This window comes from Coregonus clupeaformis, chromosome 35, assembly GCF_020615455.1.
Source record: "Coregonus clupeaformis isolate EN_2021a chromosome 35, ASM2061545v1, whole genome shotgun sequence".
Taxonomy (NCBI): domain Eukaryota; kingdom Metazoa; phylum Chordata; class Actinopteri; order Salmoniformes; family Salmonidae; genus Coregonus; species Coregonus clupeaformis.
In genome coordinates, this window is record NC_059226.1 from 16,470,055 (window position 1) to 16,486,425 (window position 16,371).

The 16,371-nt window shown below is 49.0% G+C and overlaps 2 protein-coding genes across 3 annotated transcripts in view; both read right to left on the bottom strand.

Moving 5' to 3' along the window:
* On the bottom strand, nucleotides 1–8,544 carry si:ch211-198m17.1 (mucin-13). Of its 2 annotated transcripts, XM_041880758.2 has the most exons (12): nucleotides 7,079–8,544; nucleotides 6,632–6,874; nucleotides 6,403–6,509; nucleotides 6,060–6,118; nucleotides 5,763–5,908; nucleotides 5,348–5,485; nucleotides 4,388–4,430; nucleotides 4,134–4,171; nucleotides 3,925–4,012; nucleotides 3,437–3,641; nucleotides 2,599–2,631; nucleotides 1–2,231 (listed from the first exon to the last, which is right to left on the bottom strand). In XM_041880758.2, exons 1-12 carry the CDS (start codon nucleotides 8,184–8,186, stop codon nucleotides 2,100–2,102), a joined length of 2,340 nt encoding a protein of 779 aa, XP_041736692.2. In that variant the 5' UTR covers nucleotides 8,187–8,544; the 3' UTR covers nucleotides 1–2,099. The 2 variants fall into 2 exon arrangements, with proteins under 2 accessions (XP_041736692.2, XP_041736693.2); XM_041880759.2 differs by lacking the exon at nucleotides 2,599–2,631.
* Nucleotides 8,545–16,371, bottom strand: part of LOC121570233 (mucin-17-like) — a 19,691-nt gene continuing 11,864 nt past the window's right edge. Inside the window, exons 2-3 of the mRNA XM_045211155.1 lie at nucleotides 10,314–16,042; nucleotides 8,545–8,613 (exon numbers count right to left, since the gene is read on the bottom strand). Of these exons, the coding sequence (XP_045067090.1) occupies nucleotides 8,545–8,613; nucleotides 10,314–16,042 (5,798 nt within the window). The remainder of the gene's footprint in view (nucleotides 8,614–10,313; nucleotides 16,043–16,371) is intronic.

Here is a 16,371-nt window from a genome sequence, read left to right on the forward strand (position 1 = left end):
TTGTGTTTAAATGTATTTATTTATTTTCATCGCACTTCCATCATTCTCTGCAGTAAGACATTTCATTTACAAAAGTTGTATATACATTTAGAAAATAGTGCACTGTCTCCAAGACACACGTACTCACAAATACACACAGACACATGAAAGACTTCCAGAAACATAACATTTTTGCGGAAGTGTATAGATATGGTAATTCACATCAGAGAACAAGCTTTGTCAAGAGCTTTTTTTGCATAATTTATCTATTCTTCAAACAGACCAATCGAAAATAGGCACATTTGCAGATGCAGACAGCTTCAGCAGGGAAACTACTAATAACAGAGAATGTAGGCCTACTCAGCTCCAGGCCAGACTAATAGACTGTAGAGTAGGTCTACTCAGCTCCAGGCCAGACTAATAGACTGTAGAGTAGGTCTACTCAGCTCCAGGCCAGACTAATAGACTGTAGTGTAGGTCTACTCAGCTCCAGGCCAGACTAATAGACTGTAGTGTAGGTCTACTCAGCTCCAGGCCAGACTAATAGACTGTAGTGTAGGTCTACTCAGCTCCAGGCCAGACTAATAGACTGTAGAGTAGGTCTACTCAGCTCCAGGCCAGACTAATAGACTGTAGAGTAGGTCTACTCAGCTCCAGGCCAGACTAATAGACTGTAGAGTAGGTCTACTCAGCTCCAGGCCAGACTAATAGACTGTAGAGTAGGTCTACTCAGCTCCAGGCCAGACTAATAGACTGTAGAGTAGGTCTACTCAGCTCCAGACCAGACTAATACAAAATATCCCTTTTGTGTATAAACCCCTGAACTAGGGATCCAGCTCCTTCAACCATTCACACACACAGCTCTCCTCATCAAAACACAATCAATCCTTAAGTAAAAATACAAAAATAAATTTGCTCTCACTGACAATATGTCTATGATTTCCCCCACCCAAACAAATAACATGTAGTGAAACGCAATATATAATTTAGTGCAATTAGCAAGAGATTAATCATTTTGAAATAATATGGTGATTGTGAGAGCGCAGACACTACAATGCAGAATGACCAATCTTCAATAAAATATATCAGTAATCTCTTCAATAAGACATAGAAATACAGGTAACTAACTGTACCGGCATACTGCAGAAAAAAAGAACATGAAAAGCTTGACCCTGAACAATGGCGGCATCTACTGGCTATGACGAGCTATACTCAGCTCACTCTTCATTCAATAAGGCTGCGTTTAAGGCAGTCCAATTCTGACCTTTTTTTTCCCACTAATCGGTCTTTTGACCAACCACATCAGATCTTTTCACATCAGATGTTTTTCAAAAGACCAATTAGTGAGAAAATTAGAATTTGGGCTGCCTGTCTAAACGCAGCCTAATAGACACAAATAAAACATAATATTATATATATTTTTACAAATCTTGTTCAGAATCCTCTGTTTGTAATGTAGAACAGAATAAAGACTATGATCAGATGAACTGAACATTTCAAACGTAAACCATTAATTTATAGTGAACAATATCCTCTTTGGTGGTGTCAGTTATTGAAGTGAATCCCTGTGAAGTCCGTGATTGTTTGACCCCAGATCGTTTTGAATCATAAAGCTGATTTTGAGACTGGATTTAAGAAGAACATATTTAAAACCCTGCTGTCAAGTCCCTTGTAGTTGTGTCGTTAAACCATAAATGACTCCAGTCCTTGAATGACTGTAAACCATTAATTACTCCAGATGCCCTATACAGTATAGGGCATCTACCAGAACATCCTGAGGTATACACAGAGTTATACACAGTTCAACACAAATACAGTGAGAGGATGTACCTATACCCAGTGTTACTAGAAGTCAGTGACTTCTCAATTTGATCTTTAGCTATTTTTGTGAGATACCCCCCACCTTCCCTGTAGCCTTCCCTCCTCTCTCTAACCCATCCTTCTCTCCTCTCAATGGCAAATATTCACAAAGCATCTCAGAGTAGGAGTGTTGATCTAGGATCAGGTCTCCCCTTTTTAGTAATTATGATTTAAAAAGGCAAAAATGATCCTAGATCAGCATTTCTGCTTTAAGACGCTTTGTCAATAGAGGTCCTTGTCTCCAGACATCACTGAGGTTCTCATTCGGGTCTCCTCTCTTCTGCAGGTATGAAGTAAGGGTTCTCGTGGCCCTGCACCAGGTAGGAGTAGCGAGACTGGTTCTTCCCCTTGAACGTGTTCATGCTGTCTGAGGTCAGGTCATACGACCCGGTCTGAAACATTGACAGGCAGGAATGTCAGAGAACACGCAGACACATGCAGACACACACACAAACACACAAATCAAACAGCAACATACATGAAATTAAGATGAGAAAACGGACCATTCATCAACGCTTGTGTTCCCGGTATATTTTGAACTATTGAAACCCAATAAGAGTTATTTTCCTCATAAACCAAATGGTGGATCACAAAAGGTATTGGAAGCTATTGACTGTTCCACCAAGCGTTCATTAAGTTTCAGTCTTTCCCATCACCAGGTCAAAGGACAGGGTAGGTTTAGTAAAATCATCAGCATAGTTTATATGCTTGATTAGTAAGGAGAGGGAAAGCAAAGCTTTACTAGACATAGAACCTTACCTTCTTCCCCCGTTTAGGCATAATGTGGAATCCCTAAAGCAACACACTGGGAGTCAGGCAAAGAAGGGAAGGAACACATACATGCTAACTAACTCGCTAACTTAAACACTAGCAAACATTAACTCTCCACTACGACAGCTACAGTTATAGCACAACAAGCAACTCAAATATTACATACGATTTACGCACGTAATATAGGAGTTAAATAACAAGTAGCACACAGCATTTAAGGAGACAACATCTCAAAGCATCTGTAGTGTCTGAAGGTCTATGATTTTGCTGACATTTGCAAATGGTGTAATAGATTAACTTTACTCTGCTTTGCTGAAACATCTGGAAAGCATTACTACATAGGCTTCTTGGAATAGAGGACATTTGGAGATATGTGGAGGCCAGGGATTGGTCTGTCAAAAACCACCCATCTTATGTTACATAGGATAAATACCATGTTTTGAACAAAGGACGGGGAGAAACAACATATTAACAGATTGGGCCGTTGTTCTCCAGATATCTGCAGATGTCTGTAAATTGATACTGTGATCTTTGATACAATAAACCTTTATAATCAAAGTACAGTGTAAGTGGACTTCTTATCATCACAGCATAATCAGCATCGTTATCTCGGACACCACACATCTTAAATATGTTACACAAGACAGAGAAGATCTTGGAGTTAGCGTATTAGGTTTCCAGAGGACAAACGCAGTGAGAGGAAAGCAGACAGGACAATTACAATTTGGGGCAATGTACAAGCGGTAGGTTTATCTAGCAGTAAGTCTCCATATGGTCTAGAATGCATTAGGCCAGAAGAATACAGGCTTAATCACAATTGACTCACCGCTCCGTTGGTGTGGGGCTTCTTGTTGACCAGGGTGTGTGTTCCACCCCCCTCGGTCATCTCCATGGGGGCCGAGTCCCAGTTGGTGCTGGCCCGGGGGATTGGGGTGATGCCTTGGGTGGTGGACCAGGGGCCCTGGAAGTCCTCCACAGGGTACGGGCTGCTGAAGTCTGCTGAAGGCTTCTTCACCGACTGCGACTGGTACCTCCAAGACACACAGATAGGACAATGTAAATGTACAGCTCTATATCTTTAAGTCTATCTGATGATACAATTTGGTGAGAGAAATAACGTCAAGATTTTGTAGGGTGGGTGTAGAACCAGGGGTGCAGCTAAGAGTAATGGTTAGGAGAGTAGAGGAGAGGAGAGTAGAGGAGAGGAGAGGAGAGGAGAGGAGAGGAGAGGAGAGGAGAGGAGAGGAGAGGAGAGGAGAGGAGAGGAGAGGAGAGGAGAGGAGAGGAGAGGAGAGGAGGGTTTTATATTCTTACCAGCAGTAGTATGCAAACAGGGCCAGCAGCATGATGAGAAGGACTCCCCCCAGTACACAGGTGATGACCACCACTGCCAACAGAGCCGCTACATAGAGAGAGATACACACACACATGAACACACTTCAGATAACTGGGAAACACCACACTAACTTTTATAAAATCTCTGTACCCATTGGTTAAGAAAGAGGAGCTTTAGTGCAACTTACAGTCAGTGCAGTTGAATCCAGCGCAGCCAAACGGGCATCTGGAATAGAACAATAATAGCAAACATGATACACATTTCATATCATCTGACCACAATACATTGTCTTAGGTCACAGTAGTTCCTGGTGCAATTACACAGTACGGGCACAAGGGGGCGCTAGTTATTTGCAGCTATCCACTGTGCTTTAATGCAATATCAACATGGGAACTCTGCCTGTCTCAACCAAACAAAAATAGATTAAATTAAAATACTCACGGCACACATGTGCCTCCCTCTGCCCTTTGACCACTGGGACAGGCTATGGAGAAAGAGGAAACATAGGTGAGAGACAGCCATAGAATTACATATAGAACGATGTGAATTATAGGATCTCTATGGAGACAGTGATGTCACAGTTTCACAGAGGGGAACAAACATAGGAACACTGTGATCTTATCACCCACTCTGTGTACTGTAGCTCTGCTATCACAGAGGAGACCAGGTGAAGCTCACCAATGTTTGCTCAATAAATTAGCTGAATAAGCCACATAACAAATACTTGCTCTTAGAGAAGATGCTATTTGCTGTAACATCAGCGTGTACAATTTTAGATTTGAGGAACAGGCTACACAGTATGTGTAGTTTACCATGGGTCCGTGGGGAGCACAGTCATCTACATTACTTATTGTTTAGTAGTTCTCCCCATCCAATAACTGCCCTGCTGGACAAAACTAATCCAGCCCCTGGCTCGGCAGATACTGACCATGATTCTTCAACTGGTTTCCAGGGCAACGCCCCCTTTGCAGACAAATACATTAAAGAGATATATAGTGCCATGGGTCAGAGAGGAGAAACGTCTACACAGAACTTGACCCCCTCTCTCTCTCTCTCTCACACACACACACACACAAGTATTTTCATGAACGCAAATGCATTCTTTTGATGGTAACTTTCCCATTTTGTTCACACTGAAGCTAAGCCAAGTGTACTTGACCTTGCTCTGGGTCTGCCTCTGTCTGTCTGTTTGTATCTCCTTTGCTCTTCTCTCTCTATGAAATTGAATTTGTTCAGCAGCTCCATTATACGGTAGCTAAGCCGTTATCTTGTGTCTTGTGTAACATTTCAATGCACTCAGTACGTACAAACACAAAGACTACTAATACATATAATCACCGACTCCTATCTTGAATAACCTTTCAATGAGCATAAACCCATAAGAGACAGGTTTGTACTCACCTGTGCAGCTGCGGTTTGAGTAGAGGCTGTTGATGTAGCCAGCCTTACAGAAGCATCTGGTCACTCCATCTTCTTTGTACTCACAAGTAGTAGAGGGGAGATCACATGGTAGGGGGATCTGATCACATAGGTTGGTGGCTGGGAAAAGGACAGGGACACACTCCAGTCATGTTATTGACACTATGTAATGGTACTTCATGTTTTATGGCACTTTGTTTATGTCTACAGAGTACAAGAATGTCAGTATTTTAGTCTACTGTTGTTTGCCATTACATTTTCTCCCTCTGGTATTATAGAGTACCTATCTACCTATTATTTTAATGAATAGAAAGTATGGTTAAAGCTCTCAGGTAGTAAGAATCTCCCTGCTGGTCACTCCTTCTACACAGGGTGAACAGTAATGCACAGTACCCACCGTTAAATTTAGCTCTTTCCAGTATAGACCCACAGGTCGTCCCACATACTTGTATGGCTTTCTCTATAGCGGCATCGGTCGAAGTCTGGGTGGCACTGGAACCTAGATTAAACACGTTGTTCACGGTCGCTATCACACTGCCTTGCCTGTAGGGTCACAAAGACCATACATAATCACGATTATAAGCCAGCTGTTAAAATGTATGGTCAAACCAATGTCCTGGTCATCACAACAAATCCCAGTGGGATATACATTGGATAACAACCATTCTTGACAATGTAGCGTAGAGAATCTTACTTAAGCAGCACAACATCAGTTTGGTTGTATCCAGACATGTTTTCCAAGGCTCCTCTCAGCTAAAAATAAGATAAGATAAGAGAGGATTATTGTCCCCCTCTGTAGCTCTGAGAGGAGAATACATTGTAACCACTGTCATTCTGTCTGAGAGGAGAATACACTGTAACCACTGTCATTCTGTCTGAGAGGAGAATACACTGTAACCACTGTCATTCTGTCTGACAGGAGAATACACTGTAACCACTGTCATTCTGTCTGAGAGGAAAATACACTGTAACCACTGTCATTCTGTCTGAGAGGAAAATACATTGTAACTACTGGGCTTTGTGACTGAAGGACCTACTGCCTCTGAGATCATGGCTGCTGTTTGCTGAAATATCACTGATGACCGGTTTCTCATTTCATCCTGAAATATTTTGTGGAGATGCAGGTCTCCAGAGAACACTTGGGCTGAAAATGAAGGGGAAAAAATATCATCACCATCATCCCCACCACCATCGCCATTATCAGCATCATCCTCCTGCATCATCACTGTCATTGTCTTCATTATAACACTAGCAACTAGCACTAACCTGGTACACAGCTGCCCTCAAAGAGGAAGGTCCCAGACACACACTGGCAGGTGCCACTGAGACAGATGCTATTGTATGGACAGGGAGTGGAGGGACACACTATGGAGATGGGTGGAGGCAGGGATGTGGCAGCAGTGATGGCTGACTCTGGCTGGATGGTGCTTCCACCAATAGGGGAGGTGGAGGTGTGGAAAGGAGGAAGTGGGCTCTCACTAGTTTTGCTAGTTGGTTGTCCAGGAGTTTCTGTGGTAAAAGAAAAGAAGGAAAGAAGACATGACAAAGATCAAATTAGAAAGGAAGCTTCAACATTGATTAACATCTCACAGTGAAGATAATATATTTGTTTTTAATCAGTTTGCTGCATTCAATTTAGTCCTCCTTCAGATATAACACAGACACAATCATGTTTACAACAAATGACACGGACAATGAAATATTGAAGCGTACCTCCTGTAGGTGTGATGGTGGGTGAGGGGGCAGGGGTGGTGGTGGAGGTATCTATGGGGACAGCAGTGCTGCTAACTGGGGTTTGGGTTGAGCCTGGAGAGGGTGGGCTGGAGGTGGGGGGCGAGGCTGGAGTGACAGTTGGGGTTGTAGAATCGGTAGTCCCCTCTGTTCCAGTGGTTTTGTCTGTATGAGGGCTCCCTGTAATGGTAGCGGTGGGGGTTGAGGACGGGGTGCTATCTGTCATTGGGAGAGAGGTCACAGCGCCATTTGTAGTAGGGGTCTGGGAGCCCTCTGTATTGGTGCTGGTTGAGGAAGAGGGCAAGGTACTATGTGATACTGGGAGAGAGGTCTCAGGGCCCTTGGTTGTGGGGACCTGGGAGCCCTCTGTATTGGCGGTGGTAGAGGAAGAGGGCAAGGTACTATGTGATACTGGGAGAGAGGTCACATTGCCGTTCATAGTAGGGACCTGGGAACCCTCTGTATTGGCTGTGGTTGAGGAAGAGGGCAAGGTACTATGGAATGCTGGGAGAGAGGTAACATTGCCCTTTGTAGTGGGGACCTGGGAGCCCTCTGTATTGGCGGTGGTCGAGGAAGAGGGCAAGGTACTATGTGATACTGGGAGAACGGTCACATTGCCCTTTGTAGTGGGGACCTGGGAGCCCTCTGTATTGGCAGTGGTTGAGGAAGAGGGAAAGGTACTATGGAATACTGGGAGAGAGGTCTCAGGGCCCTTTGTTGTGGGGACCTGGGAGCCCTCTGTATTGGCGGTAGTCGAGGAAGAGGGCAAGGTACTATGGAATACTGGGAGAGAGGTCACATTGCCCTTTGTAGAGGGGACCTGGGAGCCCTCTGTATTGGCGGTGGTCGAGGAAGAGGGCAAGGTACTATGTGATACTGGGAGAGTGGTCACATTGCCCTTTGTAGTGGGGACCTGGGAGCCCTCTGTATTGGCAGTGGTCGAGGAAGAGGGAAAGGTACTATGGAATACTGGGAGAGAGGTCTCAGGGCCCATTGTTGTGGCGACCTGGGAGCCCTCTGTATTGGCGGTGGTCGAGGAAGAGGGCAAGGTACTATGTGATACTGGGAGAGAGGTCACATTGCCGTTCATAGTAGGGACCTGGGAACCCTCTGTATTGGCGGTGGTCGAGGAAGAGGGCAAGGTACTATGGAATGCTGGGAGAGAGGTAACATTGCCCTGTGTAGTGGGGACCTGGGAGCCCTCTGTATTGGCGGTGGTCGAGGAAGAGGGCAAGGTACTATGTGATACTGGGAGAACGGTCACATTGCCCTTTGTAGTGGGGACCTGGGAGCCCCCTGTATTGGCAGTGGTCGAGGAAGAGGGAAAGGTACTATGTGATACTGGGAGAGTGGTCACATTGCCCTTTGTAGTGGGGACCTGGGAGCCCTCTGTATTGGCAGTGGTCGAGGAAGAGGGAAAGGTACTATGGAATACTGGGAGAGAGGTCTCAGGGCCCATTGTTGTGGCGACCTGGGAGCCCTCTGTATTGGCGGTAGTCGAGGAAGAGGGCAAGGTACTATGGAATACTGGGAGAGAGGTCACATTGCCATTCGTAGTGGGGACCTGGGAACCCTCTGTATTGGCGGTGGTCGAGGAAGCGGGCAAGGTACTATGGAATGCTGGGAGAGAGGTAACATTGCCATTTGTAGTGGGGACCTGGGAGCCCTCTGTATTGGCAGTGGTCGAGGAAGAGGGCAAGGTACTATGTGATACTGGGAGAGAGGTCACATTGCCCTTTGTAGTGGGGACCTGGGAGCCCTCTGTATTGGCAGTGGTCGAGGAAGAGGGAAAGGTACTATGGAATACTGGGAGAGAGGTCTCAGGGCCCTTTGTTGTGGGGACCTGGGAGCCCTCTGTATTAGGGGTGGTCGAGGAAGAGGGCAAGGTACTATGTGATACTGGGAGAGAGGTCACATTGCCCTTTGTAGTGGGGACATGGGAGCCCTCTGTATTGGCGGTGGTCGAGGAAGAGGGCAAGGTACTATGTGATACTGGGAGAGTGGTCTCAGGGCCCTTTGTTGTGGCGACCTGGGAGACCTCTGTATTGGCGGTGGTCGAGGAAGAGGGCAAGGTACTATGGAATACTGGGAGAGAGGTCACATTGCTCTTTGTAGTGGGGAGCTGGGAGCCCTCTATATTGGCAGTGGTCGAGGAAGAGGGCAAGGTACTATGGAATACTGGGAGAGAGGTCACATTGCCATTCGTAGTGGGGACCTGGGAACCCTCTGTATTGGTGGTGGTCGAGGAAGCGGGCAAGGTACTATGGAATGCTGGGAGAGAGGTCACATTGCCGTTCGTAGTAGGGACCTGGGAGCCCTCTGTATTGGCAGTGGTCGAGGAAGAGGGCAAGGTACTATGTGATACTGGGAGAGAGGTCACATTGCTCTTTGTAGTGGGGACCTGGGAGCCCTCTGTATTGGCAGTAGTCGAGGAAGAGGGAAAGGTACTATGGAATACTGGGAGAGAGGTCTCAGGGCCCTTTGTTGTGGGGACCTGGGAGCCCTCTGTATTGGGGGTGGTCGAGGAAGAGGGCAAGGTACTATGTGATACTGGGAGAGAGGTCACATTGCCCTTTGTAGTGGGGACATGGGAGCCCTCAGTATTGGCGGTGGTCGAGGAAGAGGGCAAGGTACTATGGAAAACTGGGAGAGAGGTCACATTGCCATTCGTAGTGGGGACCTGGGAACCCTCTGTATTGGCGGTGGTCGAGGAAGCGGGCAAGGTACTATGGAATGCTGGGAGAGAGGTCACATTGCCGTTCGTAGTAGGGACCTGGGAACCCTCTGTATTGGCGGTGGTCGAGGAAGAGGGCAAGGTACTATGGAATGCTGGGAGAGAGGTAACATTGCCCTTTGTAGTGGGGACCTGGGAGCCCTCTGTATTGGCAGTGGTCGAGGAAGAGGGCAAGGTACTATGTGATACTGGGAGAGAGGTCACATTGCCCTTTGTAGTGGGGACCTGGGAGCCCTCTGTATTGGCAGTGGTCGAGGAAGAGGGAAAGGTACTATGGAATACTGGGAGAGAGGTCTCAGGGCCCTTTGTTGTGGGGACCTGGGAGCCCTCTGTATTGGGGGTGGTCGAGGAAGAGGGCAAGGTACTATGTGATACTGGGAGAGAGGTCACATTGCCCTTTGTAGTGGGGACATGGGAGCCCTCAGTATTGGCGGTGGTCGAGGAAGAGGGCAAGGTACTATGTGAAACTGGGAGAGAGGTCACATTGCCCTTTGTAGTGGGGACCTGGGAGCCCTCTGTATTGGCAGTGGTCGAGGAAGAGGGAAAGGTACTATGGAATACTGGGAGAGAGGTCTCAGGGCCCGTTGTTGTGGGGACCTGGGAGCCCTCTGTATTGGCGGTGGTCGAAGAAGAGGGCAAGGTACTATGTGATACTGGGTGAGAGGTCACATTGCCGTTCATAGTGGGGACCTGGGAGCCCTCTGTATTGGCAGTAGTCGAGGAAGAGGGAAAGGTACTATGTGATACTGGGAGAGAGGTAACATTGCCCTTTGTAGTGGGGACATGGGAGTCCTCTGTATTGGCAGTGGTCGAGGAAGAGGGCAAGGTACTATGTGATACTGGGAGAGAGGTAACATTGCCCTTTGTAGTGGGGACATGGGAGCCCTCTGTATTGGTGCTGGTCGAGGAAGAGGGCAAGGTACTATGTGATACTGGGAGAGAGGTAACATTGCCCTTTGTAGTGGGGACCTGGGAGCCCTCTGTATTGGCGGTGGTCGAGGAAGAGGGCAAGGTACTAAGTGATACTGGGAGAGAGGTCACATTGCCCTTTGTAGTGGGGACCTGGGAGCCCTCTGTATTGGCAGTGGTCGAGGAAGAGGGAAAGGTACTATGGAATACTGGGAGAGAGGTCTCAGGGCCCTTTGTTGTGGGGACCTGGGAGCCCTCTGTATTGGCGGTGGTCGAGGAAGAGGGCAAGGTACTATGTGATACTGGGAGAGAGGTCACATTGCCGTTCATAGTGGGGACCTGGGAGCCCTCTGTATTGGCAGTAGTCGAGGAAGAGGGAAAGGTACTATGTGATACTGGGAGAGAGGTAACATTGCCCTTTGTTGTGGGAACCTGGGAGCCCTCTGTATTGGCGGTGGTTGAGGAAGAGGGCAAGGTACTATGGAATACTGGGAGAGAGGTAACATTGCCGTTCGTAGTGGGGACCTGGGAACCCTCTGTATTGGCGGTGGTTGAGGAAGCGGGCAAGGTACTATGAAATGCTGGGAGAGAGGTAACATTGCCGTTCGTAGTAGGGACCTGGGAATCCTCTGTATTGGCGGTGGTCGAGGAAGAGGGCAAGGTACTATGGAATGCTGGGAGAGAGGTAACATTGCCCTTTGTAGTGGGGACCTGGGAGCCCTCTGTATTGGCGGTGGTCGAGGAAGCGGGCAAGGTACTATGGAATACTGGGAGAGAGGTCACATTGCTCTTTGTAGTGGGGACCTGGGAGCCCTCTGTATTGGCAGTGGTCGAGGAAGAGGGCAAGGTACTATGGAATACTGGGAGAGAGGTCTCAGGGCCCTTTGTTGTGGGGACCTGGGAGCCCTCTGTATTGGCAGTGGTCGAGGAAGAAGGCAAGGTACTAAATGATACTGGGAGAGAGGTCAAATTGTCGTTCATAGTGGGGACCTGGGAGCCCTCTGTATTGGCAGTAGTCGAGGAAGAGGGAAAGGTACTATGTGATACTGGGAGAGAGGTAACATTGCCCTTTGTAGTGGGGACCTGGGAGACTTCTGTATTGGCGGTGGTCGAGGAAGAGGGCAAGGTACTATGGAATACTGGGAGAGAGGTCACATTGCCCTTTGTAGTGGGGACCTGGGAACCCTCTGTATTGGCGGTGGTCGAGGAAGCGGGCAAGGTACTATGGAATGCTGGGAGAGAGGTCACATTGCCGTTCGTAGTAGGGACCTGGGAACCCTCTGTATTGGCGGTGGTCGAGGAAGAGGGAAAGGTACTATGGAATACTGGGAGAGAGGTCTCAGGGCCCTTTGTTGTGGGGACCTGGGAGCCCTCTAAATTGGTGGTGGTCGAGGAAGAGGGCAAGGTACTATGGAATACTGGGAGAGAGGTCACATTGACCTTTGTAGTGGGGACCTGGGAGCCCTCTGTATTGGCAGTGGTCGAGGAAGAGGGAAAGGTACTAAGTGATACTGGGAGAGAGGTCACATTGACCTTTGTAGTGGGGACCTGGGAGCCCTCTGTATTGGCAGTGGTCGAGGAAGAGGGAAAGGTACTATGGAATACTGGGAGAGAGGTCACATTGCCGTTCATAGTGGGGACCTGGGAGCCCTCTGTATTGGCAGTAGTCGAGGAAGAGGGAAAGGTACTATGTGATACTGGGAGAGATGTAGCATTGCCCTTTGTTGTGGTGACCTGGGAGCCCTCTGTATTGGCGGTGGTCGAGGAAGAGGGCAAGGTACTATGGAATACTGGGAGAGAGGTAACATTGCCGTTCGTAGTGGGGACCTGGGAACCCTCTGTATTGGCGGTGGTTGAGGAAGCGGGCAAGGTACTATGGAAAGCTGGGAGAGAAGTAACATTGCCGTTCGTAGTAGGGACCTGGGAATCCTCTGTATTGGCGGTGGTCGAGGAAGAGGGCAAGGTACTATGGAATGCTGGGAGAGAGGTCACATTGCCCTTTGTAGTGGGGACCTGGGAACCCTCTGTATTGGCGGTGGTCGAGGAAGCGGGCAAGGTACTATGGAATACTGGGAGAGAGGTCTCAGGGCCCTTTGTTGTGGGGACCTGGGAGCCCTCTGTATTGGCAGTGGTCGAGGAAGAGGGCAAGGTACTATGTGATACTGGGAGAGAGGTCGCATTGCCGTTCATAGTGGGGACCTGGGAGCCCTCTGTATTGGCAGTAGTCGAGGAAGAGGGAAAGGTACTATGTGATACTGGGAGAGAGGTAACATTGCCGTTCATAGTGGGGACCTGGGAGCCCTCTGTATTGGCAGTAGTCGAGGAAGAGGGAAAGGTACTATGTGATACTGGGAGAGAGGTCACATTGCCCTTTGTAGTGGGGACCTGGGAGCCCTCTGTATTGGCAGTGGTCGAGGAAGAGGGAAAGGTACTAAGTGATACTGGGAGAGAGGTCACATTGACCTTTGTAGTGGGGACCTGGGAGCCCTCTGTATTGGCAGTGGTCGAGGAAGAGGGAAAGGTACTATGGAATACTGGGAGAGAGGTCACATTGCCGTTCATAGTGGGGACCTGGGAGCCCTCTGTATTGGCAGTAGTCGAGGAAGAGGGAAAGGTACTATGTGATACTGGGAGAGAGGTAACATTGCCCTTTGTAGTGGGGACATGGGAGCCCTCTGTATTGGCAGTGGTCGAGGAAGAGGGCAAGGTACTATGTGATACTGGGACAGAGGTAACATTGCCCTTTGTAGTGGGGACATGGGAGCCCTCTGTATTGATGCTGGTTGAGGAAGAGGGCAAGGTACTATGTGATACTGGGAGAGAGGTCACATTGCCCTTTGTAGTGGGGACCTGGGAGCCCTCTGTATTGGCAGTGGTCGAGGAAGAGGGCAAGGTACTATGTGATACTGGGAGAGAGGTCACATTGCCCTTTGTAGTGGGGACATGGGAGCCCTCAGTATTGGCGGTGGTCGAGGAAGAGGGAAAGGTACTATGTGATACTGGAAGAGAGGTCTCAGGGCCCTTTGTTGTGGGGACCTGGGAGCCCTCTGTATTGGCGGTGGTCGAGGAAGAGGGCAAGGTACTATGTGATACTGGGAGAGAGGTCACATTGCCGTTCATAGTGGGGACCTGGGAGCCCTCTGTATTGGCAGTAGTCGAGGAAGAGGGAAAGGTACTATGTGATACTGGGAGAGAGGTAACATTGCCCTTTGTAGTGGGGACATGGGAGCCCTCTGTATTGGCAGTGGTCGAGGAAGAGGGCAAGGTACTATGTGATACTGGGACAGAGGTAACATTGCCCTTTGTAGTGGGGACATGGGAGCCCTCTGTATTGATGCTGGTTGAGGAAGAGGGCAAGGTACTATGTGATACTGGGAGAGAGGTCACATTGCCCTTTGTAGTGGGGACCTGGGAGCCCTCTGTATTGGCGGTGGTCGAGGAAGAGGGCAAGGTACTATGTGATACTGGGAGAGAGGTCACATTGCCCTTTGTAGTGGGGACCTGGGAGCCCTCTGTATTGGCGGTGGTCGAGGAAGAGGGCAAGGTACTATGTGATACTGGGAGAGAGGTCACATTGCCCTTTGTAGTGGGGACCTGGGAGCCCTCTGTATTGGCAGTGGTCGAGGAAGAGGGCAAGGTACTATGTGATACTGGGAGAGAGGTCACATTGCCCTTTGTAGTGGGGACCTGGGAGCCCTCTGTATTGGCAGTGGTCGAGGAAGAGGGCAAGGTACTATGTGATACTGGGAGAGAGGTCACATTGCCCTTTGTAGTGGGGACCTGGGAGCCCTCTGTATTGTCAGTGGTCGAGGAAGAGGGAAAGGTACTATGTGATACTGGGAGAGAGGTCACATTGCCCTTTGTAGTGGGGACCTGGGAGCCCTCTGTATTGGCAGTGGTCGAGGAAGAGGGCAAGGTACTATGTGATACTGGGAGAGAGGTCACATTGCCCTTTGTAGTGGGGACCTGGGATTCCTCTGTATTGGCAGTGGTCGAGGAAGAGGGCAAGGTACTATGGAATACTGGGAGAGAGGTCTCAGGGCCCTTTGTAGTGGGGACCTGGGAGCCCTCTGTATTGGCGGTGGTCGAGGAAGAGGGCAAGGTACTATGGAATGCTGGGAGAGAGGTCACATTGCCCTTTGTAGTGGAGACCTGGGAGCCCTCTGTATTGGCGGTGGTTGAGGAAGAGGGCAAGGTACTATGTGATACTGGGAGAGAGGTCACAATGCCCTTTGTTGTGGGGACCTGGGAGCCCTCTGTATTGGCAGTGGTCGAGGAAGAGGGAAAGGTACTATGGAATACTGGGAGAGAGGTCTCAGGGCCCTTTGTTGTGGGGACCTGGGAGCCCTCTGTATTGGCGGTGATCGAGGAAGAGGGCAAGGTACTATGGAATACTGGGAGAGAGGTCACATTACCCTTTGTAGTGGGGACCTGGGAGCCCTCTGTATTGGCGGTGGTCGAGGAAGAGGGCAAGGTACTATGGAATACTGGGAGAGAGGTCTCAGGGCCCTTTGTAGTGGCAGCGGAGGGTGTAGAAGACACGGTACTACCCTCTGTTACTGGGAGAGAAGTCTGATCAGTTGGTGGGATGGTGGTCTTTGTGATCCCTGTACCTGTGGTCTCACTGTCTTTGGTACCTGTATCTGTGATAGCTGTATTGAAAGCTGTTGTTTCATGTGTGCCTGGCTCTTTGGTGCTGCTGGTTGGGACAATGTCTGGAGTTGTGTTTGACTCTGTGGGGACATCAGCTGAGGTACGGCCTGTCTCAGTGGTGACAGAGGAGGTTCCGGTATATTCCGTGGTAGACAGAGAGACACCTCTGCTAAGGCCAGGTGTGGTGGTGGGTGTTGTCGTGCCGCTGTCTGTAGATGGACTGTCTTTTTCCGTCGACTCAGGGGAAGTGACAGTGTACGCTGTGGTCTTGTGGGAGGAAGTAATCTCTGCTATGCTGACTGATGAGATAGTTCTGGTTTCTGTCGCAGTGGTGCTGACTGCTTGTGTAGACTCTGTCGTATCAGAAGTTGAGGTCCGGTCTGTTGTAGTAGAGACCTCTTCAGTTTTAGAGATGGCTGCTGTTGTGGGTGAGGTGCCCTCAGTGCTAGTGAGGACAGTTGAGGGGTCCTGGATGGTGGTGGTGGCTCTGTCTGTGGTGGTGGAGCTGGGTTCAGTGGAGACTGGGGTCTTTGTGGATAAGAGGGTGGTGGATCTATCTCCTGGAGTCATGGATGTATCTGTGGGCCCAGGGCTGCCATGTGTGCCAGGAGTTGAGGTGTTGAAATCTGCCCCTACAGAAACAGATAACACTACAAACATACAGTCATGAGCTTCATGTGCGCCATACACACTCTGCAAAACACCCCAAACCTGCAATATTGAAACAGACCTGTTATGTTAAGGTCAAAGGTTAGGTCAAAGGTTAGGGAGTCAAAGCCTGTGGGCTCAACCAGAAGTCTTAAACCTTGGCCTTCGAGGCCAGTTACTCTTCTGGTGTTCTTTTTCCCCCTATAATCAGAGATGACATAGACCTGAGACTGATGAATAAATTGAACTATCAAAAAACAGATGTGTTTGGGCCCTCCAGGAATGCAGTTGAATAGCCCTGGTTTACAGCATGCATTTGAATCTGCAAAAG